This window comes from Labrus mixtus, chromosome 17, assembly GCF_963584025.1.
Source record: "Labrus mixtus chromosome 17, fLabMix1.1, whole genome shotgun sequence".
In the NCBI taxonomy this organism is placed as follows: Eukaryota; Metazoa; Chordata; class Actinopteri; order Labriformes; family Labridae; genus Labrus; species Labrus mixtus.
In genome coordinates this window covers 23,495,491-23,511,844 of record NC_083628.1, presented here as the reverse complement: position 1 = coordinate 23,511,844, position 16,354 = coordinate 23,495,491, and the positions used below count along the sequence as shown (strand labels likewise).

General features: G+C 39.9%; 1 protein-coding gene across 4 annotated transcripts in view; it reads right to left on the bottom strand.

The window, feature by feature from the left end:
• Positions 1–2,206: 2,206 nt before the first annotated feature.
• Positions 2,207–16,354, bottom strand: part of lrrtm4l1 (leucine rich repeat transmembrane neuronal 4 like 1) — a 64,076-nt gene continuing 49,928 nt past the window's right edge. For 2 of the 4 annotated variants that reach the window (XR_009676284.1, XM_061061087.1), the window contains exon 3: positions 2,207–3,987. Coding sequence is in view for 2 of the 4 variants with exons in the window: in XM_061061087.1 (XP_060917070.1) it covers positions 3,919–3,987 (69 nt within the window). In the remaining 2 variants the exon portion in view is untranslated. The remainder of the gene's footprint in view (positions 3,988–16,354) is intronic. The other 2 variants (XR_009676285.1, XM_061061088.1) reach the window with 1 other exon arrangement.

Sequence of the window (16,354 nt, the reverse complement as noted above, 5' to 3'; positions counted from 1 at the left end):
GTATCCAAGAGGTATTTTTTTTCTGTTTTAGCTCAACCTGCAGATTACAAATTGATGACCATGAGATAATCTTTTTCTGGACGTTTATTTATTTATTGAATTTGTTTTCATTCTGGCAGAGCATAAGGACCATTACTGCAAACGAGTGGCTTTTTCTTTCCAAGTGAATCGGTGAGTTAAGTGGAGAGGATGTGTATCCAGGACGATGTTTGAACTCAACCTTCAGACTTTAAATAGATGGTAGTGACTGAGACAACTTGGCTGTTATCTGTTGCTCCACGCTAACCCATATGTCTGTGTTGCATGTCAGCTCCGCTCCACTGTGACTCTGTGCTCCCTCGTCCTTCAACACCCACAGACATTTTCTGAGCAAGGCACTGAGCTGCAACCGCCGAACAGCTGGAGTCGCGAGACAAAGGAGTTCCCGCTTTTGGTTAAAGAATCAGCGCAAGATAATACGATGTATAATCGTAAACCCTTATAAACACAACAAACACACATGAGGTTGTTTGTTTGTTTTTCCCAACCGCCAATACGTGTTTTATTCTGAAAATATACCTGGGGCCGTATTCACCAAGCCTCCTAAGTCCTAAGAGTTGCTCCTAATGACAAAATTCTAAGAACATTCCTAGAATCAGGACATTTTCTAAGAATTTCCCTTCAAAGTTCAGACTAGATCGTTGTAAAGATGAAAGTCATTCACAAAGTGTCTTAGCCCCTAAGAGAGCTGCTAAAGCTGGCCACACACTAGATGATTTTATCCCTGATTTGCCCCTCCCGACGATTGGGGGGCGTGTCCCGATTCGAGGCTTGTCGCATACGATTATTTGTCGGAATAATCCCTAAGTGTGTGGTGTCACTACGATTATTTTACTGCTCCCTATAGAGACGGAGCCTCCCCGATTCCAAATCAGAAATATCAAACATGTTTGATATTTCCGATTCCTAGTTTGGCTGCTTCAAACGGTAATACCTGAAACAGCCAATGAGCCGACATCTTGTAGGCTATATACTTATAAAGTATGTTTTACAAATTATCACACGGATGATAATTTCATAGTGTTCATAATTTCACAGTGTCTGACTAGATTCTATGTTTGACTTTATTTCTCAATTATTTTTGGATCAACCAATCACAGCTTCTCAGAAAAAATGTTTCATACCTAGCAACAGGGTCGACCACGCCTCCTCACTAAGATAAAAGTTTATGTCTCTTCATCGCTCAGAATGTTCCTAAATCACTCCTAGGCGAAGACTCCTTCCTAGGAATTTTTTAAGCTAAGTTAGGAGCTGTCTGAGAGGATTCTCAGAATGTTTATGGATACGGGCCCTGATGTTTTAACGTTGTTTAGGTATCTGACTTCCTGTCCTGATTGTTCTGCTCTGTTATAAATTGATGAATTGGCATCCAGCAAAAATATATGCCTAGCATATCTGCTGCTGAAGCTGGGGTGGAGCTGAGACGCATGTCGTCTTTGCTAGCACTGAAACTAGCTATGTAGTTTATCTCATTGCTTTGTAACTGAGTGTAAACTATCAGCATGACTGGACAACACAAGGGAAGAGAAGAAAATTCCCTCTCTGGTTGAACTCGGCTTTTAAAAAACAGATGGGGTTGAGTCGGGGAGTAATGTGAGAGACAGATGCAGGAGCCTGACCAAGAGCCTCAAAAATAATGGGGAAGGAAACCGAAAATGAGTTAGGTGTGGGCACCCAACAGAGAAGAAGACAGGATTGGGGGAGGAAGCTAGTAGAAGTGGGGGGGGGGGGGGAGGTTGGAAGCAGTATGCGAAAAACAACACGGGGAAAGCGAGGCAAGTTGACCATCTGGACCACTCAGCTGACAGCTTGACATGTTTTGAGCACAAAATACACAGAGAAAATTCACCAAGCATGGTCCCCCCCCCCTCCTGAGATATGCGACACATTACACAGGAAGCGTAATTAGAGGTCTAGTGGGGCCCACATTGAGCGCCACGGTGGAACGGTGGAACAGAGATCAATGTTCTGCTCTCTAAATTAATGAGGCTAATGTTGATGTGACAGCCTCGTCGCGCGGCTCTGTGGGGAATACGACACACTCCAACAGGCGTGAATGCAGACTTGGGAGCATGGTGCTAGGAGCTTATTAAAAGAAAAAGCACACGCTCACACTGGGAAATGACCCACAGTCGGAAATATCACATTGATCTGGAACACAAAAAAAAGTGATTGATGAATATTTTAATTTGACCAATTCATATTGCTCACCAATAAAGTTATTTTCATTATAAAACATACTGTTGAAAGTGAACAAAGAATACAGCTGCTTACTAAATATCAACAAATTCAAGGGGGGGAGAGCAGAAATGTACAATAGAAAATTACCATTTCCTGTGTAGAAAGAAGGTCGAAACAAACAATGCACAACTCGGATGCATCTGAAATATAAAGAACTCAGAACGGGTGAAACACAAGCACACTTGGGGAAACGCGCACGGCAACAACAGCAGTCTCTTCAAGGGGGGAGAGACAGGTGGACTATTTTTAAGGGGAGTGTAGCATGTTTTTCCAACATGAGTCGTTGAATGAAAGCAGTGCTCAAAGTCATCTTACAGACAGGATCTTCCCGACAAAGACTGTCCTTGCATCACTGTTTGTTCACAAAGACGTACACATTACACACATGGAAGAAGAAGAAAAAAGCCAATTCGGTAGGAGAGCACTGCTGGATGTGAGGGGGAATTGAGGCTTCGTTATATATTTTTGTGGATTTCCTTTTTACTAGAGCAAATCCTGGATCTGTAACAATCCAAGTTTGGGAGAGCCAAAGGCCTGAAAAAGCTCAATTTGGCTCTTTGGTATTTGGTGTTGAAAATGGCAGGAACACATATTAATAAAGTACAACATTAACAACATTATAATCTCAGAAAATTACATTTTAACCCTTTAGAAGGAGCTTTTTCTTTTTTCCCCTTTATTTGCTTCTGGTTGCGCTCTCAAACTTCAAATTACAAAGTTGACATCCAAGGTTTGGTTGCAACTAGAAGCAACTTAGAGAAAAAGAAGAAGATGAAAAAAAAACACAACCAAACAAAAACAAAAAAATCTTCACAAAGAGTCATTGGCTGGGGGGATAGTTTGTTTTCCACTGGCTACTTCTCACAGGCTTCAAACAATCTTCCAGTTGCTGACTTGATGAAGCAGATTCCTCATTACTGACAGGTACACAGGATAGCTCAGTGACTCCTTTCATAAATGTTCTGCTCCACTGAGGCACATTTACACCATCTTACCCCTTTGATTAGTCTTTCTTAAAAAAAAAAAAAAAAGCATTAAAAGATGAGAACATGATGCCTTGTATTAATCAAATGTGGAAACCCACTTTAAATTAAACACAGCTGTGTTAGCAGAGCAGTCAAAAACCCCTACCGTCAGTGCTTTTTCATCAATGATTCATTGCTCAGTTTACACTTTTTTTAAAGCCTCTTGAATTAGTGTAGTCTTTTCCCTGTGTTCAAAACAATGCCAAGTTGTCCTCATGGAGACAATAAGCAATTACAGTCTATACAATGCGCTTCCATTTTGGTTAAAACCATCCATTAGTGCTCATGAGTCTTCTCCCAAAGCCTCGGCTGTTTACTGCATTTCCACAACCATGTGTGTCAGAGTCTGTGTGCTGATGAAGCGGGATGGAACGCAGCAAAGCTGATGACCAAAGACCACAGGCCAAAAACAAGACTTTTATAAAATCTTAAGAAAAATGAAAAGACAGTATTATCTCCTCTTTGTCTCGGCAAGTGGTTCCCCTTGTTAGCAACGTTTGAAATGCATCCTTGAATGTGAATTATGATGGCTGGATCCGTTTTTCTCCTGCGTCTCTGTTTCAGTGTTGGTTTGTTGGATCCCCAATCCGAAAGCAGTTCCCTTTTTTGGGGGTTAATGGATGGTAGGCATATCTCCCAGCCAGGCACCAGGTAAGGGGCGTGGACACGTGTACTCATTCTGCTGGAAAGAAGAAGAAAAAAAAAAGAGAGAGAGAGAGAAAAGACGATAAAGTTAGAAGCATTTAACAGCTCCTGGTCTGTGCCACTTACAGAGGTGGTGGTTACAATGTAAAGTTAATTACAGTGCCCAGTGATTTGATAACGGTACAATGGGGCTGTGACAGTGCCAGCAAAGCAAATTAGGGTAGGCAATTAAGCAGATGATGAAATCCCACGTACTTAGATGGCTTAGGAAGTCGAGGTGGATTGACTTCCCTAATGTCTCACTGAGATTAAACTAAAGCCAAAGACAGAGGGCTCTTACAAGCCTTCATATTGAACATTTCAATTAAAGCTGAATTACTACAAATTATATCCACTAGAACCTTTACATTTTGAGACACTTGGTCCCTTAATGCCACATTATTTGTTCAAATAGATATTCCAGTTACTCTTCAGTCGAGTATTGATTGGCGGCTGAACAATGGCTGGAGCACTAACAGCTTTTTCTTTATTTACACAGTAGCCGTATTGACACACTGCAGGTTGGATAAGTGGCCAAATTACCTGTCATGTTTTAATTAAGCACTCTGAAAGGTTGCAAAGGGTGTAAACAACAATTTCCAATAGAATACAGTACCTGGTCATCTGCATAAATGGTCACTTCATTCAAATTGTAATGCAGGCTTTTACCTGGCTACTAAGTTTAAATACATTTGGTAGAAATAAACAGGCTCAGTTCTTTCACATTGAATTTTTCTTTTCTGTAGAAAGAGGAAATTAGAAATCATGGCGAGTGAATGAAGGACCTTTAAATGTCAGTGTTTTCCCACAGGGTCAACCAGAGCTTGTTGAGATGTTGTTGCAAATTAGTAAGAGATTTTGACATTTTACTCTCATTTAAGAGGCACAAGCTTTGCATTGATCTTCGCTCGAAAAGAGGCCGAGGCACACTCAACCCACATATCCGAGTTCGCCCCTGAGCATTGGCTCTCTGAAACCCTGTGCTTTATGACTTAACCTTTTAAGACAGCTTATTTGCAGCTTGGCTACAGGTAATTCCACATCGCCTTAATAATACAAATGCAGAGAGTTTTGCCAGGCTAAGCAATTTCCCGACGCTTTCAGGATCTGCTCAAATTTATCCCAGCTCAACTTTCTGCTGCTCAAGCTAAGATTGTTGTCAGTGTGAGGAAGATCTCTGTAACACAGGGCTCAGACGCGTATGCCCAGAGCGGGAACTTTTATATAAATGTTATCAAACAGGCTGATAAGACTTCACTCAACTCCTTATCTACCTCTCAGGTGGATGTGAGTGATGTGAAGACAGCTGCACAAATTGTCATGCCTTAGACAATTTCAACGGAGCACAAAAACAGAAACAGCTCACAGAAAAAAAAGCTCAGGCTGTGCTGTGCACACATGCACGTCAATGTGAACTCTGACGCAAACACTCAGGCATACAGCGCTCTTAACATGCAGGCACACAATCTAAGACACAAGCACATCATCCTTTGTGCATAAAGATGGGATGGATTAAACAATTCTAGATTTTCTACCCACTTGAGTTTTGTCATCACACAGAATGATCAATGGTATTGACATGTTTTGCCCAACCGGGACTGGTAATGGAGCATGCTTTGTTGAATCATGAAAAAAATTGAAAATTTAAGAAGTTAATTACAAATGATGTTGTACATAAGACTGAAACACTGTTGAGCCCGGTATAATTTAAGAATGTTACTGCAGAGAAGATTCAGCTAACTGAACATTATTGGACTAAATCCAAAACCAACATCTGTTTCTGCCTGCGTTTTTAAAATCACAACTTCATCTTAAATTTGATATTAAATTAGTTAGCATTTGGAGGTTTTCAAATGTAGTTTGAGTAAATGGAGTTCACTTATAGACAGCCTGTCTTAGCACTTCTCACAGCTCTTTTACCATACTTGTTACATTGACAACTTCACTCACAAATTCATACATTGATGGCTGCTATAGCCGGGTGTCATTCCCCACCCTCTCTCTCCCTCATATTTCAGGTTCTATTAACTGTCCTGTCTCAATAGTGAAGGCTAAAGAAGCACAAAATGTATACTTAATTAATGCAACTGATTTACACGATAGTTGAGAAGTTTCTTTTAGGGGAAATCAGTGGGCCTTTTTTTGTGTACCGGAAGTGGCATCTTAACTGTTCAGCTTCATACTGTCAGAAACTAATATTGTTATGCAGATCTCACATTTTGTTCCTTCTTAATTTTCTTTAGTTATACAGTGAAAGCCAAGGGTGCAACATGACTCCTCATATTATTTTAGAAGCTAGTGATGTTTAGTGAACATTCATCATCAGCTCAACTGGCAAACCTTAAAAAGGATTAAAAAAACTGCAGATATTATTTAGATCTGGTCATAACTCTTGGATCGTCCTAGGGTATGGACTTTCAAATTTGGGAATCACTACACTAATCGATATGCATATGGTAGCTGGGGTTCAGTGTCTTGTCCATGGACACTTCAACATGTGGACTGCAGGTGCCGGGGATCTAACCGCGAGTTTACCCATTATAAGGAGAACTGCTAAACCTCTGAACCACAGCACCTGTCAGCAAAATACTTATACTAAAAAAAACACAAACAATTGGAAAAATCCACAAACCACTAAAACTGAGTTACTGTAATAACTCCACACTATCAAAAGATTTTACAACTATGATTAAACACATTACTCTTTGTTTGCCTTCTGAGTCAACATCCTGAGTCCAACCCACAACAAACATATCCTTCAGTGGATATTGCAAGGCTTTGAATTGAAAAAATCCCCAAGCATCTTCTCACACATTTTTTCTTTTTTGAGAGTGTCCTTGCCAACGTGCAAAGTTATTTGTTGAAAACTCGCTAAACCCTGTCTGTTCAGTGACTTTCATTGCACTGCTCTTTGAAAACTGTGTCAGTCTGCATGGTCTCGTTCAGCATTTGATCTCTTGCAAGTCATCAGACATTAAGCGTACTACAAATTGTTTTTTTAATCAGCCATTGGCTCAAAATGTTTATTTGTACTTTGTAGAATTTGATTTGATGCTGTGTGCGGTCAAAGGCATTGACATGTCAGTAATTTGAAATTGCAGTCACACCTCCTACATCTGAATTCAAGTGGTGTTCACACATCTTGTTGTGTGACGGCAGGGGTGCAGTGCTTATAAGATGGGAGTCACTGAGCCAGCTGTTGTAGGGCTCATTATGCTTTATTTGTTTGTAAAAGCCCACAATTTTCGTGACAAGAACAAAACCATAACAAGTCATTTTACCTAATTGTTTTGTTTCTTGTTTTGCTACGCTTTTGTTGCTGTCATAATGATTTGACTGGGTTATTTCCATATGGCTCAATTGTTTGCTTCATGGAGAAAGACATCTGAGCTGTTATATGCAAAAACTCATAAGGGTCCTTGAGAATCATTTCATTCAAGTTAGGGTCCAATTAGATTGAAATTCTCTCTGCCACTCACACCTCTTTAAGCACTGGCATTGTAAACAGCCATTAGATGTTTGATGGCTCTCAGGCTTAAGTTGAAGACTTGCTTTCCACATCACTTTGAATTAAAGGGCATGATGATCCCAGATTTGACCAATTCTTATCACTTCCGCTGCTGGCAGTCAGCACTGAATTCCTGCTTCATTGACATTGACAAGGAAGATTTGCAGCTGTACCGACATTAGAAGGTTTAGTCATCTGTCACCACGAAATTAATGGGCAGAAACGACTAACAAACTTAGGACTCCTGGATAGGTCTTATAGTCCTCAAGAACAACAGTCTTTATGGACCTGAATAAAGCAGTTTTCTTCCTCTTCACCTTCTTGTGGCAGAAGTCTGCTACTTCCATGATAATACAATCAAAGTGTGTGGAGATCAACTCTGAGGCTAGGACAAAGATACTTTCTTAGTTTTAGACAAAGTGGGAGTTAGGAGTTACTGGCAAGGGCCCAGGATAAACTTGGCAATCGTTTTGGTCAGGGGTCCTTCCTTCCCACAAATGCAGGATATTAGTGTGTTGTACAAGGGTTGCCCTTGGTTAAAACCATTCAAGATGTCAGAGAACTAATGTCAGTGGGCCACAAGGAATCTCTTCTAGCTCAGAACCGATATCATTCAGCCCTCACAAACCAAGTTCCCTGTAGACAGGGCTAATGTAATGTTCAGAGACAAGTCAATTGCCAGCCTACAAATAAGAATATGATTTTAATATTTTTGGAAAGATTGAGAGATTTTGTTTGCATCGTGGTCCTTTGTGGATCTCCTTCCATCCTATATCAATCAACACATGAGAACCCCTCAAGGGGTTTCTTCCCCCGGCATGAGCTTCTTGTTTGGAGAAGACATTAAAAGCCGGTGGTGATCCTGGTGGTTTCAGACTTGACATTTTCCTCTTTGATATGCAAAGTTGACTTGGCGTATGTAGCAGTCACCCTATTCATTCCCCTAACACACTGTCATGGGACATGACATAAAATGCCGTTGTTCTACTGTTTGACATACATAGCTTCCAAGTGTGGACATGAACTTCTGGCTTGGGAGGGACTTGCTTGTGTCTGGTGTCTGCCCTTAGAAGTAGAGGACACATGGAAAACTTGAATGATTCAAGATGCTTAATTATTGCTACAGACTCTATAGATTTAAATGCTTGTTTGAATTGATGTCTACAAAATGCTTCTCTTTTGGACTAGTGTTTGCAATGAGAGTTCTTGAAATCTGAAAATGTTATATGTGATTCTGACAGTATTTAATTTGGTAAAGTGTTCTAAAGGGGAACCTCTCCTTGGACTACCACAACCTGACCACAAAGGTTCACCAGTCAGTGGCAACAGAATAACCCATTAGAAAACTTTGTGAAAACACTAATGTAATAAAAACTGAAACAGTTTTTGAAGCCCTACAATGGCTGTCGCCATATTGGGAGTGAAGTGTCAACCTAGAAACCCAAAGCCCTAAACGGGAACAAGGATGGCAAATAAGCCATGGCTAGAAGTCCTTTGCACTTTAATTAGATGGTAACATGTATTGTCCCTGACAAATAAACTGATGAATAAAGTAAATAAACCGGCAAGGAGGTGGAGATGAGGCTGGCCATAGGCCTCCTGGCATACAGCTACAATGCAACCACATTTTCAGTCAGTTCAGCCGCGCCAATAATTATGCATAACTCGTTATCTAATTACCATTAAATGGATGAGTTATAAAAAATCACCTCAGTACAGTGTGTTCCAATAAAGACATGAGCTATTCAGAGCAAAACCATTTTATGAACCAGACAGTAAACATGTTTAGTATTGCTATTGTAATGGGCCTTTTTCACAAGTTGACACCGGAGGGGTTGCAGTTGCACCCCCGTATTGGCTCCATTTTTCAACAGCAGAGGTTGCCACTTGGAAAAACACCCATACAACACTCTAAGCTTTGAACTTCACAAATTCCTTTGATCACTGTCCACTTACTGATGGAAGCCAAGTTTTTGAAGGGTTTGTGTTGAAGTCAAATCGCAGAAATAATGATTTAAATCTATTTCCTTTGCAGTTGAGCAAAATAAAATCCAGCTAGTTGTTTAGCATCAATCCAAGCTATAGACAAAGGGCCTAAACATGTGGCTGTATAAGCATGTGTCCTGAATGCTTTGAAATATTTGCATAACAACAAAACAACAACGCCAATAACCATAATTAAAAGGTCCAGCATTATGCATGCTGTCCCCCTGCTATATACACTTTCCAAATTAAAACCTGACCACTTCTGAGACTAAGGTCAGGTCTTTTTAAGAACACAGGTTCCATGTCCAGAGCAGTCCCCGCTTTCATCTGCCTACTTTTAACACCTTTCATTGTTTGTAATTAGAAGACTAACTAGCAGGATACAAACATGATGCAATTAGCTTGCTCTCAGAAAAGGACAGCGGGAAGTAACACAGGCATATGCCTGCCATTCTCAGAGGGATCACAAGACTCTTACTCTACTCAAGGCTCCAATTACCCCAGTCTAGCTCCCCACACAGCTGTCTGTACACTCGTGTGAAGTTGCATGTTCCCTTCTCTCCCTTAAGACCATGAAAACGGAGGCAGACTATATGAACGCCGCTGATTGTTCCAATTCTTTTGTGAATAGTAAAATTATTGAGATAATTGGAAAACTCTGTGCAACAACTTGGGGAAAATATAACAAGGTCTTTAGAAGAACCCAGTTTCTTTTTTGTGTGTTGATGTATGTGCTTATGTTTAATTATTTGCGTTAGATTCACACACTTCATCAAAGGAGATCATAGCAGACGTGGAACAGGTCTAATCCTCATGTATGGTTCAGACAAAGCATGGCAAATTAAAGCAGTAAGTATGTAGCAAGATAAGTACAAGTATTATACATGGTTACACTTTGCTGGGAGCAATGTGTAAGCCCTTGATCTCCAGAACATAGATTTACTTTGCCTCCTTCTCTCTGAAACACCAACACACACTCAATCCTCTGATTAATCAAAGCTTAATAATAAATATCTTGTAATAATATAATAATATCTCTGCAGTATTGATATATTTTTTGTCTGTTCAAAAGAGCATTACATTTCATAGGGCACTGAGAGCAAGATTATTTAGAAGCATCTGTGGAAGTTAGTTTGGACTAATTGGGATCCTCTCTTTGATAAGGCAGTGTCTAGTGGTAATAAAAGGCAAATGAATGGACTTGTTGCTAATGGTCTGACAGACAGTCATTATTGGCTCCTCGTTGTCTTTTCAGAAAGGTCAAAGCAGTCATGCCTTACTTTAAAAAACAAACACATTAACGTTGCAGTATATTTATCAAGGGGAAAGTCTTTTACTTAATTGTCGTTATTTTAAATCAAAGCTTTGGCTCTTTTCCACCAACATTTTGGAAGAATATCTCACCCCCATGATAGTTCAAAAGGTAGAAACCGGCATACATACTAAATACTTGTTCTGCTTGAATGCACCCACATCTGTTTTGAAATATATAAAAAAATATATATGTATCAAGATTAATATTGGTGCTGAGAGCACAAATGTATGATTATATAAATCTTGACACCGCTAGTACAACATTTTGCCTGCAGTCATATTTTATGACTTGGATTGAAAATGCAAGCTTTGCAATGACAGCAGCCAGAAACTCAATGTGCTCTAAGAATGTGCCTTATTCTTTGCATCTAAAAATGTGCCTTATTCTTTGCATCCAGTTTGTTTGGCATGTAGCAGTTGAAATTGTGACATTTTTTACTGTGTTGCCTTGATACCAAAGACTATCTGCAGGCCGATGACGTTGACTGTGAGGTCACCCATTTGTTCATGGACTTCCTTCTTTTCAGTCTTGAGTTATGCGTACTTGCATCGCCTACTTTGGATTTAAGAGCGGAAAGAGACCACCTTTAAAAGAGGGGTTGCATCTACATTGTTATCTCATTGCTGTAGAAGGGACTTGTCAACCACAGGTAGCCCTAAAAAAATACCTGCTTTATTGAAGGCGATTTAATAGAAACTCTGGCTCAAGGGGTTCTGCATTTGTACAGGGTATACCTGATCTGAGAGAATCAATGTGACAATTATATTTCCTGAGTTAGTTAGATCACGGGTTCCCACACTTTTTGACCCGTGAGTTCCCAAAATAAGTTGCTAGAGACTGGGGACCCAAACTGTCCATGGAGGTGGTTAAAACATTCAACGCTGGCAGACTAATAGGCAAATTTTATTTAAGTAATTTATTGTAAGAAATGCTAGAAGCAGAACATAATTCATCTCTTGAACTACTTTGTTTTGTAGATATTTTCACAATAATGGGTAAAATATTCAATTTTCAGTGATTTTCATTTTTATATGATTTTGAAAGGAATGTCACGACCCCCTCTCAATGTCTTGCGACCCCCACTTTGGGAACCACTGAGTTACATGACACACCAGTTTTGTTCATGTATGATGAAATCAAATCTGTACAGACAGGTTTGACAGAAAGAGATAATGCAGAAACTCCTGTATTTGGTAACATTGTCCAGTGAGTCAAATGTTCCTCTAGCCCATTGTTGCCTTGGTGTCCATTTTAGTCAAAGACACACAAACACTGTGTCTCAATTCAAGGGCTGCATCCTTCCAAGGGTGCATATGAAGACTGATTCATCATAGCTTTGAAGGCTATGCAATTTTAAGGGCTCCTTCTAATGGGGCCAAAAAATGAGTACTACTGCATCTGATTTTATCTTTCAAGACCCAAGATACATTGAGCGTCCATTCAAATAGGATGGCGTCCAACGTTTACACTTTTGAATACAAATAATTGGTTTAACCCTTATAATGTAGTGATACAAATGTTGGGGGGGAAAGGGGGACTTGAAAATATTAATTATCCTTAAAACAATAGGTTAAATCACTTGACATTGCATATGTTAGGTAGTTCTAGTGCAGCTTTCGAGGTTGCTTGGGGACACAGGCTGTGCTCAGAAATGTAGGGTAAAGAGCGGGAACAGCTGCTGACACAAACAGGAAATCCTCTATAGACGGTCCCATTTCAGTTTATCCTTAGCGGTCTACGCAGGCTTCAAAGTCAGGTTCCTTCGAAGGTATGTACCTGAATTGAGGCATACCTCATGACTGGGAAAATGAATCTGCTGACATGTCAAGAAGTCTTCTCAATGCTATGATTACTTGACCAGTCAGAAATGTGTAGTGCTGGGCGCACAGTTGGTGTAGTGGTTAGAGTGCACGCCCCATATACTGTATGGAGGCTATAGTTCTCCAAGTGGGCAGCCAGGGTTCAAATCCGACAGTAGGCTCCTTTCCAGAATGTCTTCTCCCTCTCTCTCTCCCTGATTTCTGACTCTATCCACTGTCCTATCTCTCTAATAAAGGCATAAAAAGCCCAAATTAAAGCTTAAAAAAAATGAAATATGTAGTGCTACAAGGCCCACCCCCAAAGTTTACTTTCAGAGCATTACCTCCCTAGAGTGACCTTTTGGGGAGTTGAAAAGGGTCCCCAGAACTTAGTTTCTGGTCCTAACAATGGAATGATAAAGAGAAGTTTATTCCTTGGGGAAAGTCCCTGCAGTGGAAATCTAGCTTTTGTGATATTTCTTTTCTTTTACTCCTTCCAAGCATGCTGAACAAAGAAACATAGATCCATACTGTTAAAATGCAATAATGTGTTTATCACCTTATTCAAATTTAACGAAGGGTTTTTGTTTTTTAAACACCCTGTTTATATATATATATTGTTGAAAGCCTGACTCAATTAAGAAAAAATCCATTTTATTTTATCCATCTAAAATGTGAAATGGATGGCAGCTGGTTGGAGGGAGTTCTCCAGGGAGCAGAAGTTTCTGGCAAGAGTGTGTATTCCTTCAGGATGCTTCTTTTTCTTTCTTTTTTTTTTTTTAAACAAAATTCTTGCTGCTGACTATCAATCAATCAATCAATCAATTTTTATTTGTATAGCATCAACTCATAACAAGTGTTATCTCGAGACACTTTACAAGAAGCAGGTAAAATACCTTACTCATTGTCTGTTAACATTACAAAAGAGCAGGTAAAAAGACCTTACTCATTGTTATGTTACAAAAAGCAGGTAAAAGACCTTACTTATTGCTATGTTACAAAGATCCGGCCTATCCATCGTGAGCACTTTAGCAAAGCAGCAAAAGTTACAGTGGTAAGAAAAAACTGCCTTATCAAAAGGCAGAAATCTTTGGACGATCTTGAGGAGCCTAAGAGAGCTCAAGAGCTCCCAGGAAAGTAGGTGGTTAGTGACTGAGATTTATAGATAGATACATGCAGTAATATGATGTACTGTATATGCACAGAGAGAGAGAGAGAGGAGCTCAGGGTGCCAGTTCCCCTGGTAGTCTAAGCCTATAGCAGCATAACTAAGAGCTGGTCTACACCAGCACCAGCCCTAACTATAAGATTTATCAAAAAGGAAGGTTTTAAGTCTATTCTTAAAAATACAGACTGTGTCTGCCTGGAAGGCGGTTCCAGAGGAGAGGAGCCCGATAACTGAAGGCTTTACCCCCCATAGTACACTTAGAGACTGTAGGTACCACTAGCAGGCCTGCATTCTGGGACCGTAATGTTCTCGAGGGACAGTACGGCACTAGTAGCTCCTTAAGATAAGATGGTGCCTGGCCATTTAGAGCTTTGTAAGTGAGAAGAAGGATCTTGAATTCTATTCTAGACTGTATAGGGAGCCAGTGCAGAGAAGCCAACACAGGAGTAATGTGGTCCCTCTTCCTAGTTCTGGTCAGTACACGAGCTGCAGCGTTCTGGACTAGTTGAAGAGTCTTTAGAGACTTACCAGAGCACCCAGACAAAAGAGAGTTACAATAATCCAATCTGGAGGTAACAAATGCATGAACTAGTTTTTCTGCATCATTTTGCGACAGGATATTCCTGATCTTGGATATACTACGAAGGTGAAAATAGGCTGTTCTTGAAATTTGCCTGATGTGAGAGCTAAAGGACATATCTTGATCAAATAGAACTCCTAGATTCCTTACAGTGGTGCTAGATGCCAGGCTGATGTCACTAAGGACAGTCAAATCACTAGAAAAAGTCTCTCTGAGGTTCTTCGGGCCTAGCACAATAACTTCAGTCTTGTCTGAGTTAAGTAGCAAAAAAATTCTGGTCATCCAGGTCCTAACGTCCTTAAGGCACGTCTGCATAGCAATGAAACTGTATGGAGTGTTTCCTCATAATATTTCCCAGAGGAAGCATATATAATGTAAAAATAATTGGTCCAAGCACTGAACCTTGTGGGACTCCATGGCAAACTTTAGTGTGCATGACTATATTGCATGTCAACTTTGATAAGATAACATCTAAAAACCATAAAATAAAAAATTATGTACAAAGGATGATAGCAAATGTGCCCCTCTTTTATTTGAGTTGGGATTGATCTAAAGTGCACAGTAGATAAATATGGTGTGTTTGTTTACTTGTGAATTTTATTGGTTTCAAAGCTTTCAATGTGATGCAATGTCTATTTTCGAATGTTCACTTGTAGGAAAGGAAAGAAATATCTCATATCTCATTCATATCTCCTTTAAATTCTGTTTTATGGTTGTGAAATAGAGTATGGTAACTACAGCATCTGAGAGAAAGGAAATATGCTTAACTGAGCTCGAGCCTGTTTATTCTCTATGTTAGCCCTGTCCCAAACAACAAGAAGTGTATTTTAATCTAGGCGAGGATACATTGACCTGCATGTGACTGGGCCACCGGGACTAAGTCTCTCTAGAAGAACATTATTTGAAGTTAAACAGAGGGTGACTTAGTATGTGTGTATATAAAGCAAAAGATGCAAACTGTGGTCTAAAGGTAGAGCTGGAACGACTTCCTGCAGAAATCTGATCCAGTGAGTTGCAGCTTGGAGCAAACTGAATATTTCCCTGATGAAACCTCTCAGCGTGTGTGCAATATTGATGTAAGTTCATGAGCATGGGTGTTCATCTGTGCTTTAACATTATGATTTATGATGATTGTGATTTATGCAGGTAATGGATGGTCACATTAGGAGCAGCAGAGCGACCCTCCCCCCTAAAGTCTCTCTCCCTGTATGTATCATGTGGTGCACAATAAATTATCTTCACAAGTCTAGAACCTGGAAAACATAAATCAACACAGCAAAGAACTATTTTTGTTTTTATCCTTCTTAAATTACATGAATGGATTTTACCCAGAAAGGTATGTTCTACTAGCACCAATCCCACTATCACTGTCCACACTGCTATTTCATGAAATCAAAATTGATTTATTTTTTTTATTTTTTTGGTTGTGTAACTTTTCTTTCATCTTGCCTTGCTTTAAAAAATTAATTAGATAAAACTTCTAGATCTCAGGCCTTAGAAGTCCTGATGATTGTGTTTCTAGGCAACATGTAGCCCCACTAAACATGAAAGGGCAGAAATCTCCCTGACAAGTATGGAGGATGAATGAACATTGACCAATTTAGAATAAGGTTTCACCAGGCAAAGCTTCAGCAATAATCACATCTGACATTTCTGAATACACGGAAACTACAAGTATACAAAAGTGTTGTCTCCCACACAACAGGATATTAAAAGATCCCTCTTGACAGGGGTGTATCATCTCACTCCTTTTTTTTTCCCACTTCACTCCCTTCTCCACCTTTCTTCCATTATAACAGAAGAACAAGCCCCTATTCTCTCTCTCTTTCTCTCACTCACTTTCTCTCTTCACACTCGAACTTCTGAACTCTGCTCATCTCTCAGACATGTTAGCCTCAGCAGATTCAGCCACGTTTTCCTTTGCTTTTCTACCACAGCTGTCCTCCAAGCCTGCAGGACACCTACGCTAATTAACTGTTCTGTTCATTATTTTTTCAAACATTGATATT